The following is a 20,815-nucleotide window of genomic DNA, read 5'->3' as shown; positions in this document are numbered from 1 at the left end:
ATACTGCCGCACATGGGCTGGTTGAAGGTGCGACTTCGGGTAGTTTAGCGAGAACCCCAGGCTGTGAAGGAGCTGAATAGTGTGGGACATGTCCGCGGCGCACTGTTTTTCCGACTTTGCTTGAACAAGCCAGTCGTCTAGGTACGGGTAGACATGTATGTTCTGTCTCCTGAGGTGCGCCGCCACTGTCGCCAGACACTTTGTAAACACTCTGGGGGCAGTAGTTACCCCGAAGGGCAGGACTTTGAACTGATAGTGCCTGTTTAGAATGGTAAACCTGAGGTATTTTCTGTGGGATGGGTGGAGTGGTATGTGGAAATAAGCATCCTTGAGGTTCAAGGTTGCTAGGAAGTCCCCTTGATTGAGCAGGGGAAGGATTTGTTGCAGTGTCAGCATGCGGAAGTGTTCTGACCGTATGTACATGTTGAGGGGGCGTAGATCCAGAATAGGTCTGAGGGATCCGTCGTCCTTTGGGATGAGGAAGTACAGGGAATAGACTCCTGTTCCTTCCTCCTCTACGAGCTCGATTGCGCCTTTTTGCAGCATCACCAGTACTTCCTGCTGCAATAAGTGCAAGTGCTCTGCCGACATAGGACGGTGTCTTGGGGGAATGTTGGGGGGGAGTGGATATTAACTCTAAACAGTAACCGTACTGGATAAGTTTTCTCACCCACCTGTCCTTGGTGATGGACGTCCAGACTGGCAGGAACTGCTGGAGTCTCCCCCCGACCGGAGTGGTATGGTCGGGGGGCAGTGACAGAGAGTCACTGTTTGTTGGCGGCAGAGGAGCGGGAGTTGTTGTTTCCTCTGCCTCTGCCCTTGGCACTGTTGCCTCTGTAACCCCCTCTACCCTGCTTGGGGTACGAGGATTGCGCACCACCCCTCGCATATTGTGTTTGTTGGCCCAATTGTCCTCTGGTAACACCGCGTGCTCCTGAGCGACGAAAAGTGTTTCCCCTGAATTATTGAGACTGAAGCGCCCCCATGGACTTAGCAGTCTCGTTGTCCTTTTTAATTTTTTCAAGGGTGGTGTCTACATCTGGACCAAACAGGGTGTCAGGATTGACGGTCTGGTTGAGGATTGTAGTTTGGATGTCAGGCTTAAACCCAGATATACGAAGCCAAGCTTGTCGCCTCAACATGACGCTAGTGTTAATCCCCCTAGCCGCTGTATCTGCCACATCAAGTGCACACTTTATTGCAGCGTTGGAGATAAGCTTTCCCTCTTGTATGAGTGTCTCGGCAGCTTCTTTAAACTCATCAGGTAGGTGTTGAAGGAGCTGTTCTAGGGTGTCGTAATGCGCCCTATCGTATCGTGCCAATAGTGCCTGCGTGTTTGCGATACGCCATACATTGGCAGCCTGCGCTGCCACCCTCTTGCCTGATGCCTCAAGCACTTTCGACTCCTTGTCTGGGGGAGGAGCTTCACCCGTTGTTTGGGAGTTTGCCCTCTTGCGGGCATTTGCGACCACCAACGAGTCCAGGGGCAACTGTCCTCGAATATATGCAGGATCTCCAGGTGCTGGCCTGTATTTTTTTCTCGATACGTGGGTTCACCACCCTTGCCCTGGTAGGTTCCTTAAAGATTTCTGGGGCATGTTGAAGGACACCTTTAAGCATAGGAAGTATTTTAACTGTTCTCTCCGAGACGGAGAAAGTGTCAAATAAAAAGTCTTCTTCTACCGGGTCAGCATGCATGTCCACATTATGATTTGCTGCTGCCCGTTCGAGTAAAGCATTAAATGCAGCAGAATCCTCTGTTGGAGATGTACGTGGCCCAAAACCTTGTGGATCATGTACCACCTGATGCCCACTTTGGTCCCCAGCGTCGCCATATGAGTCCTGCTGAACATCAGGGTCATTGTCCACTGGGAAATTGTATTGGTCCTGCTGTTCGTCATCATCCCCACCTGATTGGTTGGGGGAAGGCGATGGACTCCTTCTCGGTGGAGGCAGAATAGGCTCTACAAGTAAAGGGACGTCTTGTGCCGGCCTCTTCTTTAGTGGAATAACATACGATTCCAGTGGCTGGGAAGTGATTTTCCTTTTATAAAGGGTCAATTTTCCTGTGTGGGCATCGATACAATGCGCAGATTGCTCCTCAGAAGCAAGATATGGATCCGAGAGGCCTTTTGGCGTTGATGGATCCGACGGTTTTGGCACCGACGTGGTTGCGAAGGCCTTTGGGCCCACTTTTGGTGGCAGAGTGTAAAGAAGCTTGCTTGAGGACTTCTGAGGTGTGTCCACTGATTTTGGAGCCGATGGCGTGGAAGCCGTGGACGATAATGCCTTTTCCTTTATACGCTTAAGGGAGTCAGTAACCTGCTTCGTAAAGGAGGCAGAGGGTTTTGGAACCGACGGCCGATCTTCTGAGTCGTCGGTGTCGTGTGTTGTCGACGGTATTGGCGTCGACGAATCTTCGGCCGCAATGCTTTGGGGCTCTGTTGAAGGCTTTGGCGCCGATGCTGCAGATCCCGCATCCTTGTGCCGATGCGTTGAGCTAGCGGCCTTTGGTTCGTGGCTTTTAGTCGACTTTGGGTCGGCCGTGCGTTTACCGGACGGCGCCGTAGCAGCGCCCGAAGGCGTCTCAAGAGGTTTAGGTGTCCGCGCCGGAGCAACCGAGGTCGACGGCTGGTTGACGGCCTTCTTGGAGGAGGTTTCTTTGTGTACCTTCTGCGGCGTTGTCGACTCAACAGCCTTCTTCGACTTTTGTGTGCCGGAGGCCGATGGAGTCGATGAAGGAGCAGGCTTTGTTATTTTTTGTTGGACGTCGGCCATTTTAGGTTGTCTCGAGTCCGTAGGTTTCGGTTTCGATTTCGACTGAATGTCGGCCATCTTGTGTCCCGTAGGATCCGAAAGTTTCGGTTTCGAAACGGGCAATTGTGGTTCCGCTTGAGTGTCCGTGGCCGGGCCAGAAGGCTGGGCCGGGGAGAGCGGTGCATGGTTGTGGGTAAGGCCGTGTGGCGATCCCGTGACCTGAGCCTCAACAACGTAGACCTCGGGGCATAGCTCTTCCTCTGAGCTATCTTCCACGGCCCCATAAACTTCTTCGTCGTCCCCTACCTCCTCGAAGTATTCAAGGTCTGGGGCCTGTCCTCCGACGTATTCCTCTGGATCGGCCAGGACCTCCGTCGACGGTGGCGAAATCTGGAGATGATGGCTATCGCCTTCCTCGTCGGGGTCGCCGAAGATGTTGTCTGGTGCCGGGGTTGCTCGCAGAGCCTCAAGGCGCGCCGAAGCTTGAGCGTCTTCTTGGACCTGAACTTGGAGCAGGCCATGCAGTTTTCTTCGTTGTGGTCCGGCGAAAGGCACTTATTACAGACCGGATGCACATCGATGTGTGGATATTTGGATCCACAGGCGGGGCAGAACTTGAACGGGCTCCGCTCCATGTTAAGTTCGTCGAATCTTGCTGCGACGAGAAGGCCTCGATGTCCGAGGAGTTAGTCGACTCCGGAGATATCCGGCTTAGAGAGCCGGGCGGCGCTCGAGACCGTACGCAAACAATACCGACGTAGGTAACGAAGGCCTTTTGGCCTTAAGATGAAAGTTTATCGTTTCCGACACGGAGACGTCGAAACCACATCCGAACCCAATGGCGGAAAAAAACTATCTGGGGATGGAGTCGATGCCCATGCGCACTGTAGTCCAGGGGAGGAGCCACCTATCTTGTGATACTTCGAAGACTCTTCCAGGACAACAATGTGCAATCATCCGGAACCAACACTAGGCGGCGATCTATGCATCAGATATGAATTTAGCAGCCCACATGCCTCGAACCCTATGTTAACAGTAATATTTCCCCAATTGCTTGCCATTTGATTGGTAGCATGAAAGAAAGATGAATGTGGAATAGTGTCAATGGCACATTGAGACTGGACTACAATAGAAGGCCCAGAACTGAAGACGTCTGATGAGGTATTTGAAGGATAAATAAGAACATTTGTGAAAATTACTCTGCAAAAGGTGCTGGAATGTTAAATGCAGTATACAGCCATTCTGTGTGCCTCAGTATTAGTCCATGTTTGAAGAGAAAACAATTAGGTTTTACAAAAACGAGCTCACAATTTTTTACTTTATGCAAACATTTTACATTCATGAACGTTTCCACTTACCTCCTCCAGCTTGCTGTACTCTCTGCTCTCCAGCATCTCCTCACTGCTTTCATCTTTCAAAGCTCTCAAGAACTCACTCTTCTTATCGTTGGTGCGACGTGTGAGCCGGATCAAGCGGGAAGAGTTCATTTCAATGGGTGGGGTAATGCTGGAAGGACTCTGTGCAATAACATTAAAGACAAATGTCAACTATTGCTATATATTTATGGCCAACAGAAATAGGCATTCCAATGAGTGAGATTCAACCCTGTGTTGCTGTAATGACAGAAAATATCAAACTTGTACAGATTTTTACAGGAAACTTGTGTGGCACATACTAACTGCACTGGAGGAGCACAAGCTACTTAAAGTTAATACCTCATGTAGCCCTTCGGATGTCTTTCTTCATTGCACTGGCTCAGGGAAGGAACCAGAGGACAACTACAAACAAGGAAAAGCTGCTAATAATCCGGTTACCTTTAGTGAAGTTCAAAGCATTTCATTATCTACCTCGCCCCTGAGGGATCGCTGCAGACATTTCTTTAGGTCTCATCTACAGGCTTTTAAGTTGTCTATTGAGATTAACTATTGAAGACAATATCAATACTGACAGTGGGTTATGAAACAGCAACTGCTTACAAATGGTTGGCTTTCTCAATCAATCATAGTACTTGTAGAGCGCGCTACATACCCGTGAGGGTCTCAAGGCGCTGATGGGACGGGGGTGCTGCTACTGCTCGAAGAGCCAGGTCTTGAGGAGTCTTCTGAAGGCGAGTAGGTCTTTAGTCTGCCGTATGTGGGTAGGGAGGGTGTTCCAGGTCTTGGCGGCAACGTAGGAGAAGGATCTGCCGCCGGAGGTCGTTCGTTGGATGCGGGGGACAGTGGCGAGGGCGAGGCTGGCTGAGCAGAGCTGGCGGGTGGGGGTGTAGAAGCAGAGACTGCTGTTCAGGTAGGCTGGTCCGGCGTTGTGGAGTGCTTTGTGTGCGTGGGTGAGGAGCTTGAAGGTGATCCTTATGTCGACGGGGAGCCAGTGTAAGTCTCTCAGGTGGGGGGTGATGTGGCTGCGGCGGGGGATGTTGACGATCAGTCAGGCGGAGGCGTTTTGGATGCGTTTTAGTCGCTGTAGGTGTTTGGCTGGGATTCCTGCGTAGAGTACGTTGCCGTAGTCCAGTCTGCTGCTGACGAGTGCCTGTGTCACCGTTCTTCTTGTTTCGGTCGGGATCCACTTGTAGATCCTGTTGTGTAAGAGGAGGGTGTTGTAGCAGGAGGAGGAGACGACGTTGACCTGTCTAGACATGGAGAGGGAGGAGTCGAGGATGAATCCTAGGTTGCGTGCATGGTCGGTGGGTGTTGGTGCTACTCCCAGTGTGGTCGGCCACAAGGAGTCGTCCCAGGCTGAGGGGGTTGGTCCGGGGATGAGTACCTCCGTCTTGTCAGAGTTCAGCTTCAGACGGCTGTTCCTCATCCAGTCGGCGACGGCCTTCATTCCCTCGTGGAGGTTGGTTTTGGCAGTGTGTGGGTCCTTGGTGAGGGAGAGGATGAGCTGGGTGTCGTCGGCGTAAGATGTTGAGGTCATGATGGCGGGCCACTTGTGCGAGGGGAGCCATGTAGATGTTGAAGTGTTGGGCTGAGGGACGAGCCCTGGGGACTCTACAGATGATTTCTAGTCAATCTCATTCGCTTACACTATTTTAATGATGTTCCTTCATCCTCATTTGTTACTTCCCTGAAGAACAGCGTATTTACTGTCATTCTGACTGGATGAATCAGATCCTTCCACTACTCACACACGAGGAACTACTTTATCTTCCAAATTGTACATTGCATCTGGACCAGTCTTTTATAACCTTTATTACCCTCACACCTTATGCTCCTATTCACTTCCCTTGAATACCTCACTCAGTGTCCCCACACTTCATCACCCCACCAGTTGCTCCTTCATTGCTCCCCCGACACTCCAGTCGCAAATATTTTTTTAAATAACCTAGACATGTAGAGTAGCTATAATTTGCTGCCCTACAGGCACTGTTCCGAAGAGTGTTTTCACAGACCTTCAAATTTATTTTATTTTTATTTACAGCTCTAAAATAGGCGTACACCATTCTTACAATGGCAAATAAAAACATAAGAAATAACAAAATGGTGCCCACCTAATGCTGCATGTACACGTACATGCCATCACGCTGACCCTTCACAGTGTAATATATCTACGTGCATTCACAATGATGCATGCACGTTATCGGTCTTTCCTTTTATAATACTTTTGCTGCAATATTGGTAGAAAGCAAGTTGCCTGCGAAAATACGAGTCCTATTGGCTTTGCCAACGGTTGTTTTGGCAGATTAGGCACTCCCACAATTTAAGGTCCAAGGCAGGGGTCTCCAGCCTCCTCTGTAATAGGAGGAACTTAAGTTAAAAAACGACACTATATTTGTAAGAAAGAGGCTCTGTATATACTGGACCAGTAAGGTACAGTGTGCACAGCGATCACAGTCTCCAGAGGTTTGGCAGAGGCTAAAGTTAGATATAACCTTACTCTCTAAAGTGGTAGCTTGGACGAGCATTAAAGCAGTATCAGAGGACAGTGTAAAGCATTTGCTGTACACACTCAGTCAGCAAATGGTCTCACACACTCAAGAACTTAACTCTAGGCCAATTGCTTTGTATCAAAAGATAGTTTTATTTTAGAACCAACAAGGTATCAAAATATACTTTCTCAGAATGAGTTACTGTAGTTAAATACTTTTCAAATAGGCAATAGACTTTTTGATTACAATAGTTACAGTTGTTACAATAAGCAACACAATTTCAAACACAATGCAACATTGAGCTCAATGGGAATTTCTAGTTAAATGCAATTAGTTACTTTGTAGATTACTTTTCTAACCATAGTACTGGATCCTAGACTCAGTCCTGGGACATTTTATGTAAACTGTCAAGTAAAAGCGTTTTGGATACAGTAGTGATTTTAAAGGAATATTATTGTATTTTAAAAGTTGACACTTAAAAACCTTTTCACATAGAACCACCAATGTTATCCTATGGGAGGAAACTCACTTAACAGGTAAGTAGTTATGACTACTTTTTCTTACTCGGGGTTGGACCCTGGATCCAGCCCTGGTGCATCTCCTGTAAAGAGTTGAAAGAATGTGTTTAAGTCATACAGGCGATTTTTAAGGAATACTTGTAGTTTCTGAAAATCGCCACTTAGAAACTTTTCTGGTGAAAACCAGACAATGGATCCCTATGGAAGGAAATTCAAGTTACTGGTAAGTACGGTTCGGATTACTTTTCTGGGTCAGCTCTGGGCCAAAAGATGAAGCACTGGGTTCTCTCCTGATAACAGGTGAGTAAATCGGAATTCGTTGTTCAGGTGTTTTTAGATAAACATTTTAAAGTTTCAAAACTCCACACTTAGAAGAATTTCCAAGTGAAACCAGTCAATGTTAGCAAATGGAAGAAAAGTGAGTGATCAGCTTTTAGGTAAGTACTCGACTGGCAGAGTTAAGGTTCTGGGCATAGACTCCGGGGTCTCCCAGGGTCAGGTAGGTACAACTGGTACACCCTCAGCGGCACAGGGGCAACCGGGTGCAGAGGTAGTTAGGCCCAATGTTATCCAATGAGAGACAGGGGGGCCTTCGGTTGGTGGCTTCTGGCAAGCAGGCCAGGTGGCTGTGGGAGCTGGGCTCCTGGTCACTTGCTCAGGGCAATTTGGAAAGTAGATTACGACAAAGGTTGCACTGCATGGGGCACTCGGGCAGCTGGGTGCAGGGTGCTTTTGAGCCGTTGGGCGCTCAATGTTAATCAATGGAGATCTTGGGATTTAGCAGTGGAGCAGGTTCAAGGATCAACAGGCCGGTAGGGCTGGGGCCAAGTCAGTTGGTGTCGTCCCCTTGTTAGCAGCTGCACGGCAGGTCTTCTTCTTGGTCTTCTTTCTTGTTTCGAAATCGGGATCTGAGGAAGGAAGGTCCAGGGTGCCCCTAAATACTAAATTTAGGGGTGTTACAGGTAGGGTGAGGGCAGGGACCCTGCCCTGGGTTGAGTACACCCCCTGTCCTGCTCCTCTACTGTGGGAGGGGGGCAGGAGCCTAGCTGTGATTGGGTAGGGATCCCCATCCTCAAGATAGCGGTAGCCTGGAGCCGTGATTCACCTCGCCTCTCCCATCTGAGGGGTGGAGTTGGCACAGGCTGGCATAACCCCTTTCCTCAAGTAGGGTTTTCCGCCAGTCTTCCCGCCAGAGTGGGGGCCAGTTGCTGAGTACAGCAAGTGGACTGGTAGCATGCCTTTGAAGCTTCCCCTGCCCATCCTGGGGGAGGAGACCTAGCACCTCGCCCTGGTCGTGCATTGTTGCAGGACCAAGAGAGCGGATGGCTCTCGACCCAGGGGTCCAGCAAGAGGTTTGCTGTGCAGCAGCCTAGGCAGCCTCTCAGACAAGACGTGGATTGTTGGTTAGGTTTCAGGGGGCATCTTTAAGATGCCCTCTGTAGTGCATTTTACATTAAATCCCACACTGGCATCAGTGTGGGTTTAATGTGCTGAGAAGTTTGATATCACACTGGTCAGTCTTCAGTGTAGCAATTATGGTGCTGTGGAGTTCGTAATGACAACCTCCCAGCACCATATACTCTTAATGGCATCACTGCACTTACAGTCTCCAGGAATGTCCCTGGGTACTGTAGGGGCACAGGACTCATGCAACAGTGCCCACACCACTGGCATAGGGCACCCAGCCCTATGCCAGTATGCCAGGGTAGTGGGTTTGTGGGCAACGCACACAGGGATGTGTGCCATGTCGACTCTGTTTAGTTCTGCACCAGGACACTCAGCCTGCAAAGGCAGTGTGTGTGTCAGGGCCCCCCTAAGGGTGGCAAAATAAGTGAGGCAGCCCTTAGGGGTCTTCTCTGGTCACAATGCCCTGGGTACCTAGTGTACCATTTACCAGGGGCTGACATGTGGCCAGAGATGCCAATTGGGTTTTAGCTCCAACACAGTTTTAGGGAAGGAAAACAGGCACTGGGCACCTGATTGGCACGAGCACACTCAGTCAAAGTACATCAGCAATTCAGCAAAAAGTGGGGGCATACCATGCAAGAAGGATGGCACTCACAATATTTGTCTACGAATAAACATTTGGAACGCTCTTTGACTGTATTGTTACAGCACTGGTAGTATATACAGATTTTAATAACTTGGGAGAGTAACTTGCATCCTCACAGAGCCCTAAGCTATTTTGTCGCTCATTTAGCTGAGGATTTGCCCAGTCTTGTAAAGGTAAATTCCTTTGTGAGATGTAACCATTATTAGCCATCTGGGAGTCCTTTACTACTAGTGCTCCACTACTGGGGGTTAGACGAATGTGCTAATCATTTCCACACAAATGTTTTAAGTCCTCGGATCTCCTTTCCTTTGCTCTAACCACTTTCACATACCGTTCTTCGGCCCAAGTCTACTCATGCATGTCTCACTAACCGGGCAGATGGCACTGGGGATGAGCCAGTGTATTGCTAGTCGACGCTTTCATAGTAATAAACCTAGGGCTGCAAAGTTATGTGCCATTTTTTCGGAGTTGAAAGATTTCTCTGTCTGAAGCGCCACTCTGGATTCTCTTTTGCTGTCTGTAGAACTCTGTGCTGTTTACCCGTGCCAATTTGGGGGAACAGTGCTATGCTCCTCCTTTCAACATGGTAAAAGTGGTATACTCCTATTTGGCATATTTAACTTACCTACAAGTCCTTAATATATGGTACTAAGCTCCTGTAAGAAATGTCACAAGTGGACTGCAACACTCATTGCGCCATCCAATACTGTGATAATTTAAACGTAACTGCAGGCACACTTTACCGGGCTGGACTGGGAACTGAAACCGGCCCTCTGAAACGACTCAGGCGGTCAAGGAGCGGGGGGTGGACCAGTGTTGGTCCATTTGGGAGCAATCAGGATGAGCGTCAGGGAATGTTTTTTGAGTTTCCGAACCACTAATGAAATGAGTGGGAGAAGTGGAAAAGCGTAAGCAAATATCCCTGACCAATTCATCCATAGTGCATTGCTTTTGGACAATGGGTGTGGATGTCTGGACGCAAAGTTAGGGCATTTTGCATTTAGGTGGGTGGCGAACAGGTCTATGTCTGGGAAACAGCACATTTGTAAGAACGGGAGGAGAACGTGAGGGTGAAGTTCCCATTTGTGTATCTGCTGTCATGACGAATGAGCAGATCCGCAACTTGGTTGTGGACTCGTGGAAGATGTTCTGCAAGGAGATATACCTTTTGAGGTATGGCCCATCTCCAGATGCTCTGTGCCAACTGTGACAGCTGTATAGCGTGCGTCCCCCCTGTTTTTGTATGTAGTACATGGCTGTCATGTCTGTGCGAACCAGGACAGCTTTGCCTACTAGATGAAGCTGAAAGGCTTTCAATGCTAGAAAAATTGCTAGCAGTTCTAGATGGTTTATGTGGAGTTGTTTTTGTCGCAGAGTCCACATGCCCTGAATGGTATGTTTTCCCATATGTGCTCCCCAACCAGTAAGGGATGAGTCGTCTTATCACAATCTGTGCAACCAGATCGAGAAATGGCCGTCCCTTGAAAAGGTTTTGTATGTTCCACCACTGCAGAGAGCAATGAGTACGGCCATCTATCAACACCAGATCTGATCCCTTGAGCCTGGTTCCACTGACATGCTAAGCATCCCTGTAGGGGACGCATTTGAAGTCTTGCATATGGAACGATTAAGATGCAAGAAGCCATCATTCAGATTAGTTGCATGAACACTCTGTAGGATAGTGAGTATTGAGGCTGAAACTGAAATTAGAGCTTGTATGTTGCGAATTCTGACTTGGTTGAGGTACGCTAAAGCTTTGAGAGTGTCTATTGTGGCTCCTATATACACTTGAGTGTTGGATGGTTGGAGGTTAGACTTGGTGCGGTTTACAGTGAACCTCAAGTTGTGAAGCAATTGGACTGTCCTTAGAGTGTGTTGTATGCAGCTTTGTCGTGATCTGGCTTTTATCAGTCAGTCGTCTAGGTAAGGGAAGACATGAACGTGTTGTCTTCTTAGATGAGCTGCAACTACTGCAAGACACTTGGTAAAAACGCTGGGTGCCGTAGTTACTCCGAATGGGAGGACTTTGAATTGGTAATGTTGTCCGTCCACCTCAAACCTGAGATATTTTCTGTGAGCAGGGTGAATGGAAATATGGAAATAAGCGTCCTTTAAGTCGAGAGGATATAAAGTGGCCTTGCTAAAGTAGTGGGAGCACCTGTTGGAGTGTGACCATGTGGAAGTGGTCCAAGTGTATATAGAGGTTCAGCTGTCTGAGGTTTAGTATAGGCCTGAGAGCGGTCCTTTTTGGGAATTAAGAAATACAGGGAGCATACACCGGTCCCTTTATGTATTAACGGAACAGGTTCTATAGTGTGTTTTTGTAACCGAGCTAGAACCTCTTGCTTTAAGAGAGTGAAATGTTACAGTGACATGGCATGTGCTCTTGGAGCAATATTTGGTGGAGTGTTTGTAAGCTCCAGGTAGTAACCATGTTAGATAATTTGTAGTACCTACTTGAATGTGGCGATTGAATTCCAGACAGTTAAGAATTGGGAGAGACGTCCCCTGACAGGAGTGGGATGATTGGGGGGCAGTGGAGGGAAGTCATCGTTTGTTTGCGGGGAAGAGCGTGTGGAATTACCCCTTCCTCGTCCTCTATTATTGTTCCCTCTGTAACCTCTAGAATGTCCTCTGGGAGAAGGGGATTGTTGCCCTTGTAAGAGGAGGAGACGTGGACATAGTTTTTGAGCCAATCCCCCAAAATGAGCGGCGAAAGGAACCTCTACTGGCCGGTAAGGATTAGTAACTTACCTGTAATCCTAGTTCTCTTCCAGGGGTATCCTCATCAAAGTCATGAGCATTAGAATATTCCCGCCCATGCGCGGGACCCCGGAAACACATATTATATGTGATATATATATATATATATATACACACACAGTTCAAACTCCTGCTACGCCTCCCTCTCGGAAAGGTTTTCCAACGAAGAAAAAACACAGGTACAGACCACTCCACAGCGCTGCAAGTAGAATTCACAGGTAGTTTATTCACCCCAAATCGCCAGCATGACACGTTTCGGCTACGTCACAGTAGCCTTGATCACAATATATATACACACACACACATATATATATACACACACACACATATATATATATATATATATACACACACATATATATATATATATATATTTATTTTCGATAAGGCGTCGAACCCGCAAGGACAATTACCACTGAATGCCAACTTGAGCGCTAATCCCACTTTGAGAGACCTATTCAAGCAATTAGAGAAGCTCATTAAAAAAGAACAATCCAAGTGGTGGGAAAATAAGTCCTTATCCAGAAACTTGAGTCTGTAGAGTTCCGAGAGGTCTTAGAATAAGCCTTGCACCGAGTTATGAAACGTCAGATCCCGCAATGCTCACGGAGTGGGCGGAAATAAACTTGGAGTGTTCCGCTAAATTAATGGGGGCCCTGGTTCGCTATGCAGAGATCGACCGCCTGAAAATACAGGCGGAAAATTGTAAAACTTGAAGTTGAAATAGCAGGTTTTGGACCCAGTGAACAAGCGGACAAATTGAGGAGTGACATGATACAGAGGGTGAAAAAAGAGGAGAACATAATAAAAAAACGTAAGGCTTTTAAATTTGAGCGTGACCGCCTCGACTACCTTAATGGTCAAATTTTCACGTATGCAAAAAAATATGAAAACGTTAAAGCCCGGGCAAGGAAAACTAGACCGACCACGGAGGATAATGCAACCGTAACTGTTTCTTCCACAGATGCTAGCTTGACATCGGGAAGTGAGGCGGAAAACGAGGCTGCAGGGCCCTCCACGGTGGGGCCAGGCAAATTGTCATTAGCACAAGAAGTGAGCTGCTTGTGTCAAGACCGGCGCGACACTTTAAGACCAAGAGTCAAAGGGAAGACACAGGCAAACAACATCGCGCCAACCAAAAGCGGCACGCAAGGAGAAAATGCCGCAAGTACAAAGCAGCCCAGGGTAAATCAGGCCATGAGGGGCCGATGGAACAAATCAAAGAGGAAAGCGAACTACAATTAGAAAATAAAAAAAATCGATTATTAACCTCACCAATGTCACCCTAACACCAAATGAAGAAATGATCCTAGGATTGGGACGATCGTATTGTCCTCCGGCGGATTTTAACTATGTCGATGCAAGAACGGACTCTTATCGGTTTATAAGAAAGTTGAAACTTAACAAGTTTTTTCTCCTGCAACCGAAAAGAAAAAAGCCAACAGACACACAAAGCAGTCCCTCTTTGTTGGAAGCAGGCGAACGTGGTACATTTGACGAGATTTGAGGCTTACAACAAGAAGGAGAAATAACTAGTGACCTGCCCTTGTTCATATCAAGTGAGGACTGTGCCATGAGTCAAACTCCGTTCAAGCCTAAATCAACTTTCTTACCTGTCTTAGTTCATGATAATTTGGAGATGTATCACAAACTTGTTACCAAAGAGCTTAAACAACTTTACATTGTCACTAATAAAAAACGCACAGTAGCCGACAAAAAGAATCAATGTTATCACAACTAAATAAAAAAATTGGAGTCTAAAAAAGATGTGATTGTCCGCCAGGCCGATAAAGGCGGGAACATTGTTTTATGGCAGAGACAAATGTATGTTGCTTAAGCAGAGAGTCAACTATTGGACACCACGTGCTACAAGAAAAGCAATTTAACTATTTTAAAGGCAGCGTGGCAAGAACAAAATAGGAAATTAATGGCATGGAGGAGTGCTAAACTTTTGTCCAATGATGAATACAACTTCATGAAAAATGACCACCAGGTAATACCGACATTTTACCTAATACCAAAGGTACATAAGGACACTAAGACACCACCTGGGCGTCCGATTATATCGGCAATAAACAGCACAACTGAAAACATTTCGCGTTATATAGACTTCTTTTTGAAAGATTGGGTGAAAGGTCTACGATCGTATGTACAGGACACATCTGATTTCATTAGAAAATTGAGTAATGTGGTTTGGAATACTGACTATCTACTGATAACATTAGATGTAACTTCACTATATACGTCGATCAAACATTCTGATGGCCTTAAAGCAATAGAGTTCTTTTTAAATCAAAGACCTATGAATTTCTCGGCGCACAACAAAATGCTGTTGTCTATGATTGAACTGTGCCTTGAACAGAATTTCTTTCTTTTCAATAACCAGCTATATCAGCAGGTCAGGGGTGTCGCAATGGGGGCATGCTTCTCCCCGAGTCTGGCATGTTTACACATGGGACTTTGGAAGGAGCAGGTCCTCAGAGGGACCTTGAATGAAGACGACCTATTTTTGATATGGCATGGTACAATGAGTGAAGCTAATGACTTTGTGGAAGCAATCAATAATGGCCTCAATTTGAAGTTTACATCACATATAGATGCTAGGTCAGTGGTATTTTTGGATACTGAGGTGCATATAACTGAAATAGGTATGGCCACAAGGATGCGTAGAAAACCAACGGCTGGAAATACAGTCTTGCACGCATCCAGCCAGCATCCTCATCACCTGATTAGCAGCATTCCCTTCGGGGAAATGCTGCGGATCAGGCGAATTTGCAGTACTGATGCAGACTAAGATGGCACAAGAAGAAAGCAAAATACGCTTTCTGTCACGTGGCTATTCAGAAAAGATGGTCCAGAAAGCGATAGGCCGAGCAAATTCTATCACTAGACAAGAGGCCCTAGCCATTAAAGTCAATGCCAGTGAGCAAAAGGAAAGAGATATAGCGATTAAGCCACGAGTAATTATCAAATACAGTAGACAGCATAAGGAAATTCGTAAGATTTTCTATAAAAATTGGAATTTGATAACAGGGGATCCTGTTATTGGAAAATATATACATGACAAACCCAACATTACCTTTAGAAAATCTGTGTCTATGGCAGACAAGTTGGTACATAATTTCCTTGAGAAACAATTCTCGGATACTTGGGGCGCCCTCGGAGGAGGATTTAAGAAATGTGCAGTCTGCCAGGCATGGGTGCAATAAGACACAGTATACTGTACCTTTTAAAAGAGATCCTGTGATGATAAAGAAGTGCATGTCTTGCAGAACTGAGTTTGCAGTGTATGTGCTGCAGTGCCCTTGTGATCTCCGGTATGTGGGGAGTACCCGCCTTCCGGTGCACAGGCGGATACTGCAGCACATTAGGGCTATCGTGGGAAAAGACCAGGCATACCCAGTAGCCCGTCATTTTGAAAATCTGCATAACAGTGACCCCACCTTCTTACAGTATTATGCCATAGATTGTGTCCTTCCCCTAAAGAGAGGAGGAGATAGAGATGTGAAACTCCGGGTATTGGAAACCAGGTACATAATAGAATTAGACCGCAAGACTCCGCAGGGGATGAATGCGAGTGAAGACCTTTATACTTGTCTTTAGTTCTATTTTTTATACTATACCTGGCCAAAATGAAAATTAGGAATTCAAATATGTTATAAACCAGGAAAAACGTTTTCTCTGTCCCTTATACGTATCATTTGTTATGATTGAATCTCTCATGGTGGGTTTTGGTACTCGTTGACTAATGGTGGTATTAGGATGTCCCTTAAAATCTGAAACTTCTTCCCAAACTTTGTATAACTTAACAAAAATCCCTTTTTTTAAATTTCTTTTACAAATGGAATTTTGAATTATCATGCACAATATTATTTTTTGCACACATAGGATTAAAGTTTTCACGAGGGAAAATAATAAGAGTATATGAGTTCATATGAATTAGATGTACAAATATTTATCAGTAATATGATTTTGTTCCTTTGCGTAAGATAACTGTCATTTTATATGTACAAGAGTTTATATATGTTCTGTTGACAATATTTATCATGAAATTTACATAATCTGATATAATCCTTTTGGTCAACAAATTGCATATGCATGCTACTAGCAGGAAATCATAATTTTTAGTAGGATTAAGATCATTTTCCTATGCACAGGCACTTTGTCCTTCATTGTAAATAGTATGTATACTGAATAATAATGAATTGAATTTTATTCTTTTTACATATATTTTTTTCAGTATTATGCGTATATATATATATATATATATATATATATATATATATATATATATATATTTTTGTGTACATATTATATATGGATTATATATGTAAGATAGCGAAATTTGCACAGTACATGTATTGCACAGAACAAAAACATCCTTGTGAAAATGATGTATGGCACTATGCCAGAAACTGAGTTTTAAATGACACCAATCGCAGTGTATAAAGATGTGAACAGCAAAGGGTTAATCTGGTGAGGTTGGTTTTATTTAGTCCTACCCACCATCTTTTGAACTCCTTAAGTACCCTCGTTTATGTTTTAGCAACTGTATCATGTGATCAAGCCTAGAGTCAGAGGCGGAACGCGTCATGCGGTCTTGCTGGGTTTTATGGAACTAAAACACTAAATTGCACCAGAAACTTGGGTCTGTCTTGTTCGCTTTTCCTGGAGAACTGTCTGGGCAGAAAGGACAGTGATGTGGCGGCTGCTACATCGAGCGGAGCATAAGAAAAATATATATATACACACATATATATATATACACACACACATATACATATATATACACACACACACATATATATATATACACACACACACATATATATACACACACACACATTACCTACTGGCGGTCGCCAGTAGGTATATATAGTTAGGATTTTTTCTCTATGGGTTTTTTGAAAATTCTATGTCTAATAACTTTGGCGTTTGTGGACGGAATTGGCTGAAATTTTCAGCAAAATGGAACATTTTGTTTCTGAGCAGCCACTGGAAATTTGGGGGGAGTTGGTCCAGGGGGGGCCGAGAAAAAAGGGGGGTCCCAAAACGTGTTTTTAACATTGAGTTTTCCATAGAGCGGTTAGCCTCACTTTTAGCCCGAACGGCTGAATGGATTTGCACGAAACTTGGCAAAATTGTAGGGACTGGTAGCCCGATGTGCCTTTTGTAGGTCTTAATATATGTGCTGCAGTGGATTTTGAGAAATTAACGTTCAAAAAAAGATATATATCTGTAAGCGCGGACCAGGCAGCGCCCCGGTTCGCGGACCTTACGCGTAACGGAACTTCACGAAGCGAAGCTGATTGGCCCTCCGGTGTCTGTCAACATTCTAAACAGTCCGGAGCGGCCGCCATCTTGTCTCTCGGTAGGATTGAGAGACAAGAGGAGGACAAAACAAAGGGGGAAATAACCATAAGGGGGCATACTAGATCCTCCATGACCCCCTAGGTTTAATGTGGAGGTTTTAAAAGGGCCTTACTTACTCTATTTTTTTTTTAAAAAAAATTTCGGGTTAGCTCCCGGTTCGCGTACCGGGAAGCTAACCGGGAAGCGAACCAAAAGAAATAGAGCTTGCCAGAGTGCTAAACATTCTAGCTAATTTTTAATAACGGGGAGGTAGTTCTAAAAAGAACTTTTTTTTTATATTTTTGTTGTTTTATATTTTTTTTTCTTTTTTGAACATTATTTGTTTTTTTTGTATTTTTTGAACACTTATTTGTTTTTTTTGTTTTTTTTCAAAGGGAAGGAACAGAAAGAGGCATTGAAAAAGGCTCAACGGGAGCAAAAAAAAAATTTAAAACTTGCTGCGTTTGGAGCATCGGTGTTTCTCGAAAGCCAAATTAATTAATTTCAGACTCATGTTTGCGCATGAAATTAAAGTGCCACAATATAAGCATGTCACCTTCATATGGACAAAATTTTTTGGGATATTTGGCGTTGTTTCGTTGGCCTCTCCAAATGTGAGAGACATATCAGGTGATGTTCTTGTCACCGAAGTTGGGGGGTTCTGTTGTAGTTCACGCACCTCTGCACGACTATAGTTGATTGGATGCCACCTCTGCATATGTCGGTGCATCGTGTAATTTCCATAACTGTATTTTTTATTAGTGCCCCGGGATAACTTTTCTTGGCAGATAAGGCACGTAGCATAGCGTGCATTGACTTTTTTCTCTCCTGGTGGAATGGAAAAAAATTGCCAGATAAAGCTAACTTTGCGATGAGATACCCGGGGTAACTCTTTGACAAATCGTGGTCCCTCTTCTTCCTCTCCGTCTTGTTCTTCCTCTTCCTCCTCTGTGTCTCCAATAAACTGTGCAGATGGTCCTCTCTTCCTATGAGGAGATGGTGGTGGTGGTGGTGGGGGTGCAGAAGCTGAAGCTACTATTGAAGCCATTTTTTAATCAGAGCAAATGATCAGGTCTTCCTTTCTCAAAGTTGAAAGTCAGAGTGAGAAAAAAGGTGGGGGCTTTCATCATTTGGGAAAAAAAATAGTTCTAAACCAATGAAAAGTGTTATTTTTAGGTCACCTGACCTAGCCTTACATCATTATGAAACCAAAAGTGAAATGAACCAATGAAAAGTTTAATTAACAAGTCACATGACCTCTCACGCTCATGTTACGCGCTGCGGAACGCGCCCCGGTTAGCTTCCGGGTCGCTGCGCGCCTCGGTCCGCGCCCCGGGGCACTACCGGGTGCGCTAACGCGGTACGTCACAAGACGCATTACGCGGCAACGCGATACGTCGCGCTTTCGCGACGCGGATCGCTTCCGGGGAGCTGCGTTTCGCGCCTCGGTCCGCGCCCCGGGGCACTTCCGGGTGCGCTAACGCGGTACGTCACAAGACGCATTACGCGGCAACGCGATACCGTCACGATGTTGATTTCTTACCGGTTCGCGGACCGGGTCGCGGCATTAATTTGAGCTAACGGGAAGCTTACCGGTTCGCGGACCGGGAGCGAAACAAAAAAAAATATTTAAAAAAAAATAATTAATAAACATAAATTATATTTTTGGATTTAAAGAAGAATACATTTTACAGCTATAGATATTAGCTTTTAAAAAACCAATGAAATTCACTGAAAAAACCATAGGTTATAGACCATATATAGTTAGGAATTAGCATTTACAAAAACATGAAAATTCACTGAAAAAAACCATAGGTTATACACCATATATAGTTAGGAATTAGCATTTAAAAAACCTTATTTTACTCACACAAAACCAATGAAATTCCATATATAGTTAGTTGTACTAACTATATATCGCGCACCCGCAATCCACTGCTGATCATGTCACATATTACATCATTCATGACATGGTCAGTGACATCACTGATGACATCTCAAATGACATCACTGATGACATCACTGATGACATCTCAAATGACATCACTGATGACATCACATCACAACTGAATGAGTGGATGTATAAGTGTCTGAATGAAGGTTTTAGTAGGTGCGTGACTGACTGTATGAGTGAATGATTAAATGTTTCTCATTGAATGCATAGGTTAGTGACTAAACTGTCTTAATTTGTGCATCATTATGTCTGGTATTCTGTAAACTGCTGCATGTGTTGATCAGTAGCTATATGAGTAACTATATGAGTTATTGATTGATTGTCCAAGTATTTGTATGGGAGACTGAGTGTGTGTGTGGCTAGCTGGGAGATGTGTGACTGTGCAGATCAATGTGTTCTTGTATCAATGATTTATAAGAGAGTAAGTATGTGTTAGAATATGTTTGAAAATGTAAGGTACTCTATGTTTAACTGTATAGATTAGAAAATGGAAGTGTGATTGATTCTTTACAGGACTGACTAGGTGTGTGAGTAACTCCAAGGATGAGTGGCAGAGTGTGAGTGTGTTTAGGGTGTATGAGTGCATATGATAGTGTTGTAAAGATGAGTGATTGTATGTATGAATGATTGTATGGGTGAATGAGTGAATGTGTGTGTAGACATAGGAATCAGTGAGTGCGTATGTAGTAACTAGTATTGGTGTGTCAATTGTTTTAAAAAATATATTCTGTATTTAACACTGGGTGTAACAGAGGTTATATTAAAGTGTGAGGAGATGCATTGTATTGTCACATGAATGATATCATCAGTGATGTGACCATTGATGTCAAATGAGATGTCATCAGTGATGTCATTTGAGATGTCATCAGTGATGTCATTTGAGATGTCATCAGTGATGTCATTTGAGATGTCATCAGTGATGTCATCAGTGATGTCATTTGAGATGTCATCAGTGATGTCATCAGTGATGTCACTGACCATGTCATGAATGATGTAATATGTGACATGATCAGCAGTGGATTGCGGGTGCGCGATATATAGTTAGTACAACTAACTATATATGGAATTTCATTGGTTTTGTGTGAGTAAAATAAGGTTTTTTAAATGCTAATTCCTAACTATATATGGTGTATAACCTATGGTTTTTTTCAGTGAATTTTCATGTTTTTGTAAATGCTAATTCCTAACTATATATGGTCTATAACCTATGGTTTTTTCAGTGAATATATATATATATATATATATACACACACACACATATATATTCACTGAAAAAACCATAGGTTATAGATTTTTATTTATTTATTTATTTATGAATTTTGTAGAGCGCACGGCTACCCCCAATGGGGGTGTCCCGGCGCTAAAAACTGATTGGCAGAAAAGAGAGAAAGTAGACTACACAGATACAAAAAGCCAAGTCTTCAGGCGTCTACGGAAAATCACTTCAGATGGGGCAAATCTAAGATCAATAGGAAGACTGTTCCAGTATTTGGCTGCAAGGACGGCAAAAGCTCTGCCACCCATTCTTGTGCGACGGAATCTAGGCACACACA

General features: G+C 44.7%; 1 protein-coding gene across 2 annotated transcripts in view; it reads right to left on the bottom strand.

Annotated features, from left to right (window-relative positions):
• The window catches only part of GPBP1L1 (GC-rich promoter binding protein 1 like 1), a 533,935-nt gene that overhangs the window by 128,403 nt on the left and 384,717 nt on the right, over positions 1–20,815 (bottom strand). For both annotated transcript variants that reach the window (XM_078664367.1, XM_078664410.1), the window contains one exon: positions 4,116–4,274. In XM_078664367.1, the coding sequence (XP_078520493.1) occupies positions 4,116–4,274 (159 nt within the window). The remainder of the gene's footprint in view (positions 1–4,115; positions 4,275–20,815) is intronic.

Source organism: Lissotriton helveticus, chromosome 1_1 (genome assembly GCF_964261635.1).
Source record: "Lissotriton helveticus chromosome 1_1, aLisHel1.1, whole genome shotgun sequence".
Taxonomy (NCBI): Eukaryota; Metazoa; Chordata; class Amphibia; order Caudata; family Salamandridae; genus Lissotriton; species Lissotriton helveticus.
The sequence above is the reverse complement of the archived record's forward strand: the minus strand, read 5'-3'. Positions and strand labels throughout refer to the sequence as shown.